Below are 16684 nucleotides of genomic sequence, written 5' to 3' on the forward strand. Positions count from 1 at the left end.
ATATACTTTGCTGACCCCCAGGGCTCTACACTTGTCCCCTTAATTTTTTCCTCTACACCAAGTCTCTTTGCTGAAAATAGCCAATCTACAGTACAAGCTGATCTACTAAATCACAATGCATTGCAATGCGTTATTTCCGTCAAATGTTTGCCTATTAAGACAGGTCCATGTGGTTAACAACTGACAGTGGGCTCTTAAATTATTTTTGATTAGAACATTTATACATTTTTATCTCTTTTAATCTCTCTGGTACAAACTGAAAATGCCACTGTCACAACAGCTTATTATTCCCATGGTGAGTAGAAAACTCATCAAAGTATGATTTAACAGTTGCCCAGCGTACAGTTTCCCTTTAATTCAGTTTCTGAGTGCATGTGAGCTCGAGATGAGAGAATGTTGTGAAGATGGCAGCTGCACAGCTGAAAGATCACAGGAGACAGCCAGGCATGAGCTAATATGAGACGAGGTACTCACATCTGCTTCAGAGAGCCTCTGCTCAGTGGTAGAATTACACCAAGCCCAGACCAAAAGCACAGACCCACATGAGAGAAGTGAAGAGAATGCAAAGTACAACGGAAATACATGACGGATACAATAAATGTGCAGGTCTTTGTCTACGTAATGATGGCGCAAAAAGAGACGTGTTTGAATTTTCTACATGCTGACACAGAACGAGGACCGTAGGACCTCACACAGTGGGACCTGGAAGAAGAGATACGATGGACAGTAGACACATCATCATTATCAACAAATATTGATATACTATATGTTGACGTGTATGTCAATAGATGTATCCATGTAATTGCTTTTCTTTTCCTTTTTTCCTCCCAATTTAGTCGCCATGCCAATTCTCCCCACACACGTAATCTCTGTCACTGCTAACCCCTACAGTTGGTCTTTGGGAAGGTGTAGACAACCACGTGTCTCCTCCAACACACATGAAGTCGCCAGCCGCTTCTTTTCACCTGACAGTGAGTATAGTTTCACCTGGAGGGCGTAACGCATTTGGAGGAGCACGCTATGCCTAGTTTCTCACCCCGTTGAACAGGTGCCCGACCAACGTGTAGGAGTCGCTAACACAGCGCCGTCCCCACCCGCCTGACCAAGCTGGATGCACCATGGAAGATGCGAACCCCTTGTCTCCATGGTGGTGGACAGTATCCACATCATTTCTGATTATTATTTCTGTGTCCTGTGGGCTATAATGCTTGAGGAGACCTGCCAAAACTCCTGTTATCCACTTGCCTAGGTGCACATTTTAAAAGCTGAACATGGTGTGTGGGACAATGGCCCTCCTCGGAAGCACAGTGGTAATCGGGGCCAAAGGAATTTTCCCTGCATCATTAAAAAGGGATTGGTCCGTTCACTCCACTCATGGGAAGTGCCGTTAGTTAACCCAACAAAAGGCTGCTCTTGCTGTGGACCCCCAGAGATGAAGGGCATTGCAGGGGCTCATAGAATCCCGCCCCCATTCCCCTTTAATCCCCTCTGCCTCATTGTACCAATACACTCTGAAGCCTTTGACCGCATCCTGTTTTAATCCCCCTCAGATCTTGGGGACGTTAAACAAGTTTCAGACCCCTGTGCTTAAGATCATTCTCCTCCTCCCTGAACTCCTCTTTTCGCCACCTCACTGTGACGATCAATTCTGTTCTGTGCACTGTCACACGCACACACCATAAAACTGCTATTCATATTTACTTGAATATTTGGAGAGGGGGAATGGTTCACTTTCCACCGTGGATGTGTTCAGCCTATAAAAAGCGTTCTTGCTCAGATTTGGTTTTCATGTCCAGCCTATCTGGGCCAAATAGATATGCAAAGATTATGTACAGTTTTACTTCTGCCCGAGTCCCAGTGGGTGAGGTTTGTTACATGGAATCCAGAAAGTTTAGACAATCTCAAGCAAATATTTAAAAGTCAATATACTGTACTTTTCTGTGAATGACAACTTATACCACTGACACTATCTGAACATTCTTCATGTGATTAAACCCCACCCTTCTGGTGCAGCTTACACAAACACCAGTAATTCTTCACACTTTCACTTTGGCCTAGGACTGATACTGATCGCACAACATAGTAGATTGTGACGTATTTAAAAAATCATATTACAACCGAAATATTGTACAAGACAGTTTATTTTCTGTGTAGGATACATCAACATACCAGTTTGTGCAAGCTGAAAGACTAAGCATGCAGGTTGGCACGAGAAAATAGGAGCCACAAAAGCAGTGTGAAGCCTTCGTACAAGGTTGTTTCCTTATATTCAAGGGGGCTTGTGAAGGGGGCCATAATGCATACTTCATCGTATGGCCGTGTGACTTACCAAAAGTAACAGATTTTCACTGAGCAACGTGGTCATTCAATAGAACGAACTATAAATACAAGTCTGCTGGAGGGCTCACTTGTTGGAGCTAATCATGGAGTGTTCAAGTTCTATGAGCATTGCATTCTTTTCCAACTAACATCTTAGAGAGTCTTTGTGTGTGTGTGTGTGTGTGTGTGTGTGTGTGCGTGCGTGCGTGCGTGCGTGCGTGCGTGCGTGCGTGCGTGCGTGCGTGCGTGCGTGCGTGCGTGCGTGCATGCCCGCATGCCCATATGTGAGAGAGCCTGGTTTTGCAGGCTTTCCAGAGAAGTAATTGCGGATGGCATTCAGGGCAGTGTGGTCATGACAGAGCTCTTGACAGGCCCAACAGACACCCCTTAATTTCAGCTTGACCTTGGATTGTTTAGCATTCTTCACTGCTGCTGGTGACAATGACACGTGTCTGGGTTGACTCTGGGTGCTTGGGGGTGGGGTTGTGTTTGTGTGTGAGTGCGTGTGTGTGTGCGTGCATGCGTGGTTGGGTGTATGTGTCTTTGTGACCATGTGAATGATTGAATAAAAAAATGTTTGCGTCCATATATATGCGTGTGTGTGCCTGTATATGCGATGTTGGAGGTGGGCTGGGGGTTGGAAGAGAGGATAGTACAGATGGAGTGACCGTTAGGGATGCGGTCCTACTCCCAGGAGAGCATGGTTGGAGGTCGGGGATCAAACCCCCAACTGACACTACCCACACCCCCTCCAGCTCTGTATCTGGGGGGAGCAGTGATCCAGAATGAACAGGCGGGGCTCCTCCGACCAGCCACATTATGCAGTTTATGCAATTAATGCAGCAATGGAGATGGCAGTGGTCTTTGCTGAAGAGAGGGGGGGCAAGGGTTGTGTGGAGGTGTTGGGTTGTTCTTGTTCTGCCAGGCTGTTGTAGATAGCACAGCTGGCACGTGCTGCTACACACACACACGCGCACGTGCGCGCGCACATGCATGGACAGTTGACACACACACACACACACACACACACACACACACACACACACACACACACACACACACACACACACACACACACACACACACACACACACACACACACACACACACACACACACACACACGAGTATGGAGAGGTCTTTTAATTAAGGGATTTGTTCATTTTCCATTGAACTTGACAATGATGAATGGGGAGAGCATTGTCTGACCATCTCAGCCTGAGCTGTTGTGCAATTAGGCAAAGACAAAAACATAGTTGTAACATTATAAAGATGCAGGATAATATAATAATAATGTTTGTTATTTACGTTGGTGTTGTAGCCTCCTTACACCTACCAATTGGTGAAGCCTGATTTATACTTTGTTGCCTACGGTGTCACTCGCCAAAAAAAGCTGATCTACAAGCTCACAGCATGTTGCAGTGCAAGGTGTTGTGAGCTTGTGGATCTGCTATTTTCAGCACACAAATCCGGACACAACAATGTATAAATCATGTTGTAATGTTATGTAGCCTAGTTGAGCTTATTCTACTGTTGCGCTTACTGTTGTTACTCTAGCCTAGATAAGGGTGTTTGCTAAATGCCAAAAATTGTCTTTTTAATTTTCAATGTCCATAGTTTTATTTATTTTTTGGCTAGTGAAATATATGTTGTATGAGAGCAATACATGCAAAGCAGTTACCAAGGAGCCACATGTCATATTGCCCCCTGTGAAATTTATCTATTGTGATATAGCAGCCATTCATCTTTTAAATGCTCTCTCATGATTTCCTTTGTGCATGCAAAGCCAGAGGTGACCTTGAAATTGGCCATGTGGCGTGTTCTGGTGATAATGTATTCTCACACACAAGATACTGTCCCCTATATGCTTTTATTCATGCTTTGACTTTACTATCTTTACTATATCATCAGCAAGGCAGCAACTCTTATAACTTTGACTCATGTGTAGCTCTGTTTGGATGTCCAATTCAAACTCTATCCATTGAAATGTAGAATACACATTTAGGCAGATTCTTGAACATGTAGATATGGAAACAACATTGTTAAGTATAAAGCATCATAAATACAAGCCTGTTTGACTTCATGTTTACAAAAATATAAGCGTAAAAGAAACATACATAATAGTTATGCACATTACATAATGTGCATAACATTTTATTTTAGCTATCACATAGGCTACACTTAAAATACATTGGACGTGTAATATGGAATCATATGGTAAACAAACCCTGCAGTGTGTTTCAACAGAGGACCCTACAATTATAATTGTTGCTTCAAGCTATACTTTTATTAATTTAATTTCATAACATGAAATCCTGAAAACATTTCTAATGCAGATGGTGATACTTTTACTAAAGATTACGAAAAATATTACTTACAAAGCACCAAAGCACATACAGTAGGCAGTAGCCTATATTAACAATAAAGAATAATTTCTGGGATTCTATGTCAATGAGTATGAGATAGATAACATACAATTCTTCTCATTACAGTAACTCTTGTTGGTAATAATATCCTAGTAATGTGTTGTGATTGTTGTGCCAGGCAGGCCTAATAGCCTATCTTTCTCTCGCACATGAACTCACACGCACACACAGCGCGCACACTCGCGCACGTGCCTGTTTTATTGGGCCTTGACTTACACACACATCCATGCACACCACACACACACACACAGGGCACACTCCGTTTTAATGCATATTAATGAAGTTAAACGTCTCGCTGTGGCGTGGAGACAATGGAACGGAGGACAGGCTGGTTCTGAACACAAAGCCCCTGCGGGCCCGAGGGACGGAGAACAGGTGCAAAGAGGACATGTCATATCTATGCCAAACGGCTCGCTATAGGTCTATTAATATAGAAAAGTGATGCCTTCAACATAAAATAAAAAAAAATGCCTTCCATTGAAAAACCACACTACCACAAGCATCAAATAGAAATCTTACTGCAAATGAGTGTCATTGCTGTAATAGTACAGCAGATTAATGGCAATTTTTGTTTACTTTGTGTTGTGAGTGACGCAAGCATGAGATTTGGCACAAATACTCTGTCACTCTTACGGAAAAAGGCAATGGCCACTCAAAAATCCAAGATGGCGACCATTTTTTGAAGATGGCTTCCAGGAGTTGATTAATGTTGGTGTTAACTATTTTACGGGTGTCACATTTCATTATTATGTGTCAGGACTGTAATGTGAAATAATTTAGCAAAGATAGCAAAGTGGTAAGATTGCGGCTGGAAACCTAGTTGCGATGATGATCTATAGCATAGAAATAAAGTTTTTGTGTCTACTGTTGTTCGGGTTGCATATTTCAATAGACGTATTCATTTTCTTGTCGGAGCACAATTTAGTAGGTGGAGGAAAGCTTATTATAATAGAGTGAATGTCATTGCACAACCAGGGCACAATGGTGACATCACAGCTGTGTAACTCAGCATGGGGTTCATTGTCAGCTGATCTAGTTTTACTAATACTGTAGTAATAATATTACTTATCAGTGTCCCAAATGCTTTCTAACAGCCCCGATCAATAAGCTAGTAATAGTTAGTAGATGTAGTTAGATAGCCGTGCCTGAATTGACAGAGTGTGCCAGCGCGGGAGAGCCGAGCCTAAGGTATAGCGGGGCTATTCATGACTTGTTCATGTATACTTACCCGGAACGTGTACAGATCACACAGGACTTAAATGGCACTGAATGAATGATCGGGCTAGCTGAAGGTCAACCGAACCTAGTTGTATCCCATACCTGAATGTGCGGTATCAATTTGATTAAATTGGTAAAAGGATAGCCCCTCGGCCTTAATCAGAAATCAATTGCCCCAAAAATGGCAAACGCAAATCCAGTGTTTGTCAACAGGTAAACTGATTGGAAGAATTGTTGTCTTTGTCAGAAAGACAAAAATAATGATGCCCTAGTATCACCTCCAACCTATCTTGTTCCTCAACATGATGGCTACACCATGCTTGCTACCAATGTTCCACTCTTTCATGAGATCAATCAAATGCCAATGATCCTGGACACAGCAAGGCTGGATGAGGGTGGCGGTATAGAAGCTACTTTGAGAAGAAACCAGGCCAAGTATCAACACCAAATTAGATTGTGCAAGAAAGCAACAGTCAGATGCTCAAGATGCTTGTATGACCAACCAAATGCTGACATAACTTAACTGGTCCTCTAAGGTGGCGGCCATCTTGGAAAATGGTCGCCATCTTGAAAATCAAAGTGTCTGAGAGCGCTTTCTTATCAAGTGACTCAGGAACACTGCTCCAGCCATTTTGCATGCTTGTATCACGACCTGAAAGATTATAAGGTGGCGGCCATCTTGATAAAATGGTCGTCATCTTGGATTTTTGAGTGGCCAGGGCCTTTTTCCATAAGAGTGGCCCTTACAGAGTATTTGTGCCACATTTTGTCTTTGTATCACAACCTGAAAGATTATATCACTATCTGCTCCGCTAAGGTGGTGGCCATCTTGAAAAAATGGTCACCATCTTGGATTTTTGAGTGGCCAGCACTTTTTTCTATAAGAGTGTCCCTTACAGAGTATTTGTGCCAAATGTCATCCTTGTATCACAACCTCAAATATTATATCACTATCTGCTCTGCTAAGGTGGCAGACATCTTGAAAAATGTGGTCGCGACGACGACGCCATCTTGGATTTTTGAACGGCCAGCACCTTTTTCCATAAGAGTGGCCCTTAGAGAGTATTTGTGCCAAATTTCATACTTGCATCACAAAGTGAACGATTATGTCATTAATCTGCATGCACTAAAACCTCATAAAACTCCTTTCATCAATGAGACGTATTTTTGGAGGGGCAAAATAATTTCCCCAGCTCAATAATTCCCTGCACTGGATGGATCTCTCACTGGATAATCAACTGGAACCAAGCCACGCCCCCTCCCCTTTTATCCTAGGAACCTCTCAGCCTCAGTCTGTTGAGCTGCTCTGCACACTGGAGAGAGAGCATCACTTTCTCACCCATGCTTCAAACCCACGTTGTGCAAAACACCACTTCACCTTTGTGTACAATAGCCTGTCCAGCAGTGTGGAAGAATGGATTATTTAGATCACGGGTACTTGGAAGCGCGCTCCCCATACGATTACACGTTCAACTTTTGGAACGATTACCTTGGTCTATCGACCCTCGTTGCTAAAAACAAGATCAGCAACTCGTCGCTCGGTCCCAACTCCATAACGGAGTCCCTCAAAGCGACTCTCGGTTTGGACGATTCTCCGATCTGCTCCTGCGTAATCGGGCACGGCGGGGACGGCGATGGACACTTGGACTGTCCAAACTCTCCCCCGATGTCCATCCTCGATCTGAAGGAACGACTGTCGCTTCTCAGACCGTTTGAACACCTTTCAAGTGACGCGCCGCTGACGGACAGGGGGGACCCCGCCGCCTACGGAGGGAGCTTCGGTGGTGGGCTCGACCTGCTCGCCATGGACAGAAGGCGCAAACAGACTCAGAGGAGTAAGCCGGAGCCGAAGATCTGCGTGTTCTGTCGGAATAACGGGGCGCCAGAAGAGGTGTACGGTTCTCACATTTTAAAGACGGTCGATGGCAGAGTCCTGTGCCCCATTCTGCGGGCATACACGTGCCCTCTCTGCAGTGCCAACGGAGACAACGCGCACACGATCAAGTACTGCCCTCTGTCAAAGGAGCAGCCCAGTCAGCGAGTCATGGCGAAGGGGGGCAGAGCGATTGGCAAAAGGATGAAAATATTCTAAAGCAACGACGTTTATTACGTTTAGTTTTTTTTTTACTTGATTTTAGATTGCACTCTCTGAAATTACTTATTGTTGTATTTTTGCAGTAATTTTGCCCCAATTCATGCACATGACAAGTCTGGAGAAGAGTCTTAAAGATGTTAAGAACATAGCATTTTAATGCGTTGTTTTTTGTATGTTTCACTAGACTATTTTATTTTTTAATTGTATAATGTTTTGTTATCTCTTCTTATTGGCACATTACACTTGGACGCTCTGCGTGCAACAGGATTCCCCATGGCATAGCACACTCTTAAGAACTCGATGATCACAAATGCTGTTCCATTTCTTTATGAATGAACCAAAGTACTGTAGGCTATTAGATCGACATGTGAATGATGACGACTTTTCATACTGTAATAATCAAACGTCGTGGCGTTCAGTTCAAAACAGGCCAGGCTGTGCATGTCAGTAGACTGGTTTGTGAGATGCATTGCCAACGCGAATGAATATGCATTCCCAATATGAAATATGAATGTTTGTCCCATAGTTCATTGGCTTTGATACACTAAGTTTGATAGGCCATGCAAGATTTCAGCACATTTTTTTCTGAGACAAATGTTTTCTACCAAAGGAGTTCATTTTTGTATTGAAAAGCTTAGCTTAAAAGTAATTTCTGTATTGTTTGTGTGTTGGATGTATATGTTCAATGTCTTTTCCTTCACAATAGTATTTTACAGAAATGTACAGATTTCATCTGAATGTAAAAGATTGTGAAAGATGGTTGGCCTACCTTGCTTTTTTAAATGTAGGTCCAGACTATACTTGCAGAGAATGTTCTGAATTGTATTTGTATTTACCGTAAATACTTCAATAACACAGTTGCCTACCTAAATAAAACCAGTTGATTCTCAACATGCTTACATTTTCATGTCGCCATGTGTAGCCTAAATAGGCTGCAATTTCTTATGTAGGCTAAAGGGGTGAATCATTTTAGCTAGGCTTTATGAAAAACCTGACATTCCAAAGTCGTACAATTTGTCATAATTGTTTTCTGTAATATTTTTCTATGTATCATTTGAAAATATATTTAGCCTAGTCTCTAAATAAACATTTTACTTGCATTCTATTTCACTGTATAGGACAACAAAACACGTTTTATTTTACTGTCTGAGAACATTTTCAATCAGCGAGCTGAGCTACAGTAACTTTAGGCTGGCTATACTGTAGACTGCATTGGCACTTGCCGTGGCTACTAATGTAGCCTACACATTCCATCCAGGTATACCGATATAGGTAACTTACAAGAACACAACATGAAGATGCATTGTTAACCAGTGGTGGAAAAAGTACTCCATTTAAGTAAAAGTATCAATACTGCAATATAGAAATATTCAGTTACAAGTGAAAGTCTAGAATTGATCATTTACTTGAGTAAAAGTAAAGTAAAGTATTGGTATCAAAATGGACTTAAAAAAGTAGAAAGTACTGATTGTGCAGAATGTCCCATTTCACAAGTTTTGAAATGTATAACATTATTTTAAAAATAGCAGATCGCATTGTGAGCTTAGATGGCTATTTTCAAATGGCCGAAATGTATATAGGGCTTAAGTGGTTAATGTGTGTTTTGTGATAGTAATCAAAATCTGCAAGATAACTAACTAAAGTTTTCAAATAATTGTGGTGGCGTAAAAGTACAATATTTGCCTCTGAGATGTAATAGTGGAGTAGACGTAAAAGTATTGCAAATTGTAAATACTCCAGTTAAGTAAAAGTACCTCAAAATTGTACTCAAGTACAATACTTGAGTAAATGTACTCAGTTACTTTCCACCACTGTTGTTAACGCCGAACTAGTTTGAGCAATTTCACGTGGAAATTGATCAAATATCAATTCTGGTGCGATGCAATGGCGCCACCCCGTGCACAAATCTCTTCATGACAATGTGAGCTATATTCAATGGGAATGTAGGCTATACTCAATGCGGGTTCTTTGACCGATTATTGTATTCACCTGGGTTGAGCCTGATTTGTACTTCCTCGTACAGTCGTTGTGAGCTTGTTGATCTATTTTCAGTGCGCGTGCGCGGCACCGTCGTACGACGGGGAAGGTATCTATACATCAACCATTGACAATCCAAACTCTCAACAAATCACACTGTTAGACATTTGTACATGCTATTTGCTTACATTTGATTTTTTTTTGGGGGGGGGGGCATGTTTATTGTAGCATGTTCTGGGGAGATGGGTGTGGTCTTTCATTAATGGACAATACAATACAATAAATGAGAAGTCTAGTAGGCTACTGTGATTGACAGTAAAAGGACCCCAATTGAAACAAAGCCATTGGCTTTCTTGGGCTTTCTAATCCTATTTAGTTGACCTTGTATTTGAACTGTACTTTCATGTGTTTTTATTCAATCAATCAATCAATTAATCAATCAGTTCAGCTGACACAATTTTTAAATCATCCTCATCGGGACAGCTACCATCTGGTAGGCAAGCAGGATAAAGCACATGATGTCAGTGACCTAGCAGTTCAAAAGACTGGTCTTTTAAGTATGAATATCCATCAGCAGCCACATTCCATCAAAGCCTCATAGAGCAAGACACTGACTACCTGCTCCTGTTGAGCAGATTGGTGCATTGCATTGGTTTCCTCTGCCATCGGTGTGTGAATGTAATGCACATTGTAAAGCGCCTTGGATAAAAGGCGCTATATAAATACATGACGCTAGTGGGATTTAACACTCTAACACAAGGCCACTGAGCTGCTAGTGTTGGAACACTAAGTACATTTACTTATTAGAGGTATACTTTTACTTTGCTTGAGTATTACATTTTTTTATACTTAATACTTCTACTACACTATTTCAGAGGCAAATAGTGTACTTTTTACTCTACAATTATTTGACAGATTTATAGTTATTTTGAAGAATTGTATTATTAGCCCAATACTACAAATTAAACATACATTAACTCTCTGGTGTCCACATTTAGTTAAAACAAAATTACTATCCTTTTAGTCAGGGCTGGTATGGTAGACTGTAATGGTTTAACTGATCGATTATGATTGTATTATATGATAAGCAATGCAGCAGTAGGCCTACATCAAGTAATTAAATCAGCCCCACCTTTACCAGCAGCTACATGAACACATTAAGGCATTACAAATGACAATCCAATAATATGATTGTGAAGTACTTCATTATGAGTAGCCTACTTTTACACTTGTTACTGTAAGTAGGCCTATAGCTATTTTTTATGCAGTTACGTTTTGCATGCAGCCCTTTTTACGGGTAACAGAGTATTTCTACATTGTATTTCTACATAACTTCTTAAACCTTATATACTTAGTTGACTGGAGTCCCACAGGGGTCTATACTAGGCGCCCTCCTTTTTTTTCTCACACCAAATATCTGCTATTTTCACTGAATGTTCACCCCAGAATAGGGATGCTATAGTTCAATTGGTTGAGTATTTTTTCTAAATGAGTGAAAATAGCAGAAATACAAGCTCACATTGAAATGGGACTTAAATGATGAATTAAGAATGAATTTGGGTTGTGTTTGGGTCCTGGGGAGTGAGACACACCAACATGTCTCTTTTTGGTCTCAAGATGAAAACATTTGGGGTTCAGGGTGAGTGTCTCCCACTCACTGCCAGCGCAGCTGAAGAAGAACATCTGTGACTCATCACTTTGTGATTTAAATAGAAACAATCACGGTTATGTAGTGCACTGTAGGCATGTGGATCTATCAAGGGACCTCAAGTTGCAGTTAAGATAGGAGATCATGCAAAATGAGGTCCTCAAAGGGGGAATTGATGTACATACCGTATTGGGGAAAACATAAGAATGTCTACCTGTAAGGGTCCAATTCATTACAGTCACAAATGGATAAATGAACACTGAGGATTTTACTGTATAGTAAAAGATAAAAGTACTGGCACACAAGCATGTATCTGGGTCAGAAAGAAATATTTTGTACAACACGTCCGTATCAAAACCTTAAAACAAAACCATTATTGTCAACTCAATACATGCGTTACTTCATAGCTTGTTTAAACTATTAACCTCGTCTTAAGTGACCGCGTACTGTATATACAGTATATTGCTACCTCTCTCTCTTTTCCTTGCATCCTTCATCAATTTGTCTCATTGGGTTGTGAAGAAATACCTTGTTTCAAGTCACCTGTCACCAGCTTTGGCTTTTTTCTCACTCTCATCATGGGAATGGTGATTTAAAAAAAGTAAATAAATCAGGGCTTATTCGACTATCATATCCAAACACATATAGTGGATTGTAGGCTCTTAGACATGTACATCATAATTGTAAGAGTTATTTGTTGTATTGTTTTCCAGAGCAATTTGATTTTATTCTTTTCTTCTTTTTTTTTTGCCCTACTGCATGCACTATGCTGGCGATGTTGGACAGTTTGTCTTAAAACTAACCATTCCTCACTACACTGCAGCAGTGTGTGCTATTGGCTTAGCACATGCTGACAGCACTGATGCTACTCTCTGGCTGAGGACAGGGATGGCTGGAAAATGCTTGGCTTATACTCCGTCGTATGGCAGTGTTGCGCGCTGAAAATAGACGATATACAAGCTCACAGTGCAACGTATCTGCAACGAGTTGTGAGCTTGTAGACAGGTTATTTCAGGCTAAAGGAGGAGGAGAGGAGGGGAAGGGAGGAGGAGGAGGAGGAGGAGGGGAGGGAGGCATCCTGACTCTATAAAAGGCAAGGTTCTGCAGTATCACCGAGCTGGTGCAGTGCAAAAACGCCGCTCACCCTCACCGATGGTGTGCAGAACAAGGGGGACTTTAAAAAAAAACAAAAAAAACTTCTGAAACAAAACACATTCATTACATTTCCTTAAACCAACCCGAACAAAATCCATCAACGGTAAAAGAAAACAAACTTCCATCATGAGCTACGATTCCTACATCTACCGGCGTCCCTGGGACGGCTACAGAGGCTCCCGCGGTCCCAGTGGGAAATCCTCCTCCATCATGTCTTCATCCGTCTTCTCCTCTTCCCGAGCCCCGCCGACAAAGAGGCATATCACAAGGTTTGCCTCTTCTTCTCCCTCTTCTCTCAGCTTCCTGCCGGACGGGTCAGAGCGGATGGACATGGCCCAGGTCAGCTCCCTGAACACGGAGTTGCTGGGCCTGCGGTGTCAGGAGAGGGAGCAGCTGGTGGACCTCAACGATCGCTTCGCCACCTACATAGAGAAGGTCAGACACCTGGAGCTGCAGAACCGGGCCCTGCTCGCCGAGCTGGATGCGTTGAGGAGGAGGCAGAATGACCCGTCCCGGCTCCAATCTCTCTACGAGGATGAGGCCCGGACCCTGAGGACCGCAATCGACCAGGAGAGCGGGGAGAAGGCTCGCATGGAGTCTGAGAGGGACTACCTGCGTGACGGGTACGAGCAGATGAAGGAGAGGTACGATGAGGAGGCCAGGATGCGAGCGGATGCTGAGGATGCCCTGCAGAGGGCCAGGGATGAGGCCGCCAGGGCTGTGCTCTCCAACTGTGATGCGGAGGCCAATGTGGTCTCGCTCGCTGAGGAGATCACATTCTTGAAGAAGGTGTATTCGGAGGAGCAGTTGGAGCTGCAGGGCCAGTTGCAGATGGCGAACATCAGCGTGGATGCAGTGGAGGTGTCCCGCCCGGACCTGTCCTCGGCCCTCCGTGACATCCGGGCGCAGTACGAGAGGTTGGCCAACAAGAACATGCAGTCCGCTGAGGACTGGTACAGGAACAAGTTTGCAAGCGTGGCGGAGATGGCCACCAAGAACAACGAGGCGGTGCACGCCATCCGCGAGGAGACGGTGGAGTACCGCCGGCAGCTCCAGTCCCGCTCCTCAGAGATCGAGACCCTCCGGAGTGTCATCGACTCCCTGCACAAACAACTGGAGGAGCTGGAGGAGAACCAGGGGAATGATGTGGAAAAGTATCAGGTGAAGATTAAGTGTTTGGATCCTAGGCTTTTCTACTGTGTCACAGTCAATTTAACCCGTGACAGTATACATTGCAGAGTTAAATTTGCACTCAGGGTTTTACAGTGTACCTGCAGGGGAATTAGTATAGATTGGAGTCTTTGGTGCCTTTAAAGTGGCATTGCACAAAATGTCACCTTTTGAAATACTAGTTGCTCATCAGATAAGTCTACTGCCACACAAGAGGAGTGGTTGGAAATTTGTAGAGCAGAATAGCACTGCTATATAATGTACATCAGTAATATTCAAAATGCTCAAAATGCTGTTATGAGTTCAAGGCACACAATATAGTGTAGTTTTCCCATCTCTATAATCTTTGCCTTCTGGGTAAAGCCCCAAACAGTAAGAAAAAACATTGTGTTCAATTATCGCCGGACAGGTAACTGACTGTCCATTATGCGATTTGTTCTCAGCCCGGAAATCCTATTCTTTTTTTTATTGTCTTCTTTATTTTTTTTACAGTGTTTCTGCTTTAGATATTTTACTATAAAAATATGATATAACAATAAGTGACCTGAAGAACATGACATCACAAGTGAAGGACATTTGAGTCAGTCTCCTGGGCCACGAGACGACATGTTCTTCTTAATGATGTCATTGCTATGTCAGTGTATAAACTTTAGTAACAAGACCATTCCCTGCTATTACATTCAAGCTTGGGGAAGAGGGAAGTGATGTGCTGGTGAGATAGTGCATGTCATTGTGGTTATCAAGTGGAGGCATTAGCCAAGGTGCCTTTTTTGCTGTGACATGACAGGCATAATATCCAACACAGCTGCAGCCCCCCCCTGCACCTGTGTGTGTGTGTGTGTGTGTGTGTGTGTGTGTGTGTGTGTGTGCACACACACACACACACACACACACACACACACATACACACACACACACGCACGCACGCACGCACGCACGCACGCACGCACGCACGCACACGCGCACGCGCACGCGCGCGCACACACACACACACACACACACACACACACACACACACACACACACACACACACACACACACACACACACGAACACTCTCAACAAAGCAGGACGAGGAGGGAGGCTCATAGAACAGAATGACAAGGTGACCGTCTGGGCAAGAACTGAAAACCACAGCTACAATGACACAGCTACAAAAATGAAGGAGTTCATTTCTGAAATGCTATCCATTTTTGGGAGGAAAAAGCTTCTCAACATTTTTTATATAGCATTGAGCCTGTCAAATTGTTCTTATTTTATCAACCAAGGTCTTAAGTTTTCATTTCAGCCTTTAATTATACCATAATTTGAATGTAATCAAATGTAATGTAATTTCACACTGTCCAATATGTTGTAAATGGGATGCTTTTTTCAAATGATAGATTTGAACAACACTTTAAATACGAAAATATAAATCTATTTTAAGGCTGCAGAGGGCTCTGAGTGACCCTCACAGTTTTACACAACAACAACTGATACGGTATAATGCCAGTAACTGTTATACATGCAAAATAATCATGCTTCTTTTTTCATAGATACGAATACATGATTTGGAAAGGGATATTGGTGATGCCAAGCAGGAGATGGCACGATATCTGAGAGAGTACCAAGACCTACTAAATGTGAAGATGGCCCTTGACATTGAGATAGCCGCATACAGGTAAGACTAGACACACTTCTCAATATAATGTATCCAAAGGGGGTGCCCGCTGGCCTAGCGGTACAGGCGCATACCACATACGCTGGTAATCCAGTTTGACAGCATGTCGCGAGTTCGACTCCTTATCCCGACGACCTTTGCTGTGTGGCACCCCCCCATCTCTCTCCCCATTTCCTGTCAGCCTACTGTCCTGTCAAATAAAAGTCCCAAAAATATATTTTAAAAAAATAATAATAATAATAATGTATCCAAAGTGATATACCGGTATATCCCTTTTATCAGGGGATAGAAGATTTCTGGTAGCAAAGAAATGAATGGGCTGATGAGTGAATTCACCTCTATCATACCAGCAATCAGTACCTGGGTTTACATTTCTCTAAAATGGATGCCTCATTTTGTGATGAAATCCTGCCATGACCTCCAGCATATAACTTGATCTCTACTTGTCTTTGCTCTACAGGAAACTCCTGGAGGGAGAGGAGATCCGTTTGTCCTACCCTGCTCTGCCTGGGTACAACTAACTTTTCGAATCGGACGCCACAACTAAGGCATCGACCCAATTAATTCATCCCCTCCGTCCTTGAACTGACATTAACTCCTTCCTCATCCCTCCTCCCCCTTTTTACAGTCATCCTCAACTTACCTCATCTCATCTCATCCCATACAGTACCTTGGTACTTTCCAGAAACCCCCCCCCCCCCCTCCACCGAACAAAACCGACTCATACCAGCTCATTCGTCCCAAGACAGATGTGCCCTTGTTCTATACAAGAGGTCCTCCCTGGAAGTCCCCCTTCTTCTACACACGTTCTGATAAACCTGTAGACTTACAGAGAGGCTGCACCACTTTAGTCACATAGCAAAATGCCAGACAACAATACTTCTGTTGGTAGAGTTCCTCCCCAATTACGTTCAAGCACTGGGGTTTGCTATTCCACTCTATCTAAACCTTCCCATTGTGCAAACATTTAAGCAAGTGTTTGTAAAGAAGGAATACAATTACCCTTAATCTTTGGAT

The 16684-nt window shown here is 42.8% G+C and overlaps 2 protein-coding genes across 2 annotated transcripts; both read left to right on the forward strand.

Moving 5' to 3' along the window:
* Positions 1-7325: 7325 nt before the first annotated feature.
* On the forward strand, positions 7326-8703 carry LOC308074602 (nanos homolog 1-like). Its single transcript, XM_080414108.1, has one exon. It carries the CDS (start codon positions 7377-7379, stop codon positions 8052-8054), a length of 678 nt encoding a protein of 225 aa, XP_080270234.1. The 5' UTR covers positions 7326-7376; the 3' UTR covers positions 8055-8703.
* A 4033-nt stretch (positions 8704-12736) lies between these two features.
* neff2 (neuronal intermediate filament family member 2) lies at positions 12737-16331 on the forward strand. The gene is made up of 3 exons (XM_080414386.1): positions 12737-13998; positions 15543-15667; positions 16128-16331. The coding sequence occupies exons 1-3, from the start codon at positions 12964-12966 to the stop codon at positions 16186-16188; spliced, it is 1221 nt and encodes a 406-aa protein (XP_080270512.1). The 5' UTR covers positions 12737-12963; the 3' UTR covers positions 16189-16331.
* Positions 16332-16684: the final 353 nt, after the last annotated feature.

Source organism: Gymnoscopelus braueri (genome assembly GCF_963280865.1).
Source record: "Gymnoscopelus braueri genome assembly, chromosome: 19".
Lineage (NCBI taxonomy): Eukaryota > Metazoa > Chordata > Actinopteri > Myctophiformes > Myctophidae > Gymnoscopelus > Gymnoscopelus braueri.

Bases quoted from the DNA above. Each gene is read 5' to 3' on its own strand.
- LOC308074602 (XM_080414108.1), top strand. From the start codon at position 7,377: ATGGATTATTTAGATCACGGGTACTTGGAAGCGCGCTCCCCATACGAT.
- neff2 (XM_080414386.1), top strand. From the start codon at position 12,964: ATGAGCTACGATTCCTACATCTACCGGCGTCCCTGGGACGGCTACAGA. The intron at 13,999-15,542 runs GTGAAGATTAAG...CTTTTTTCATAG, and splicing joins ATGATGTGGAAAAGTATCAG to ATACGAATACATGATTTGGA. The intron at 15,668-16,127 runs GTAAGACTAGAC...TTTGCTCTACAG, and splicing joins ATTGAGATAGCCGCATACAG to GAAACTCCTGGAGGGAGAGG.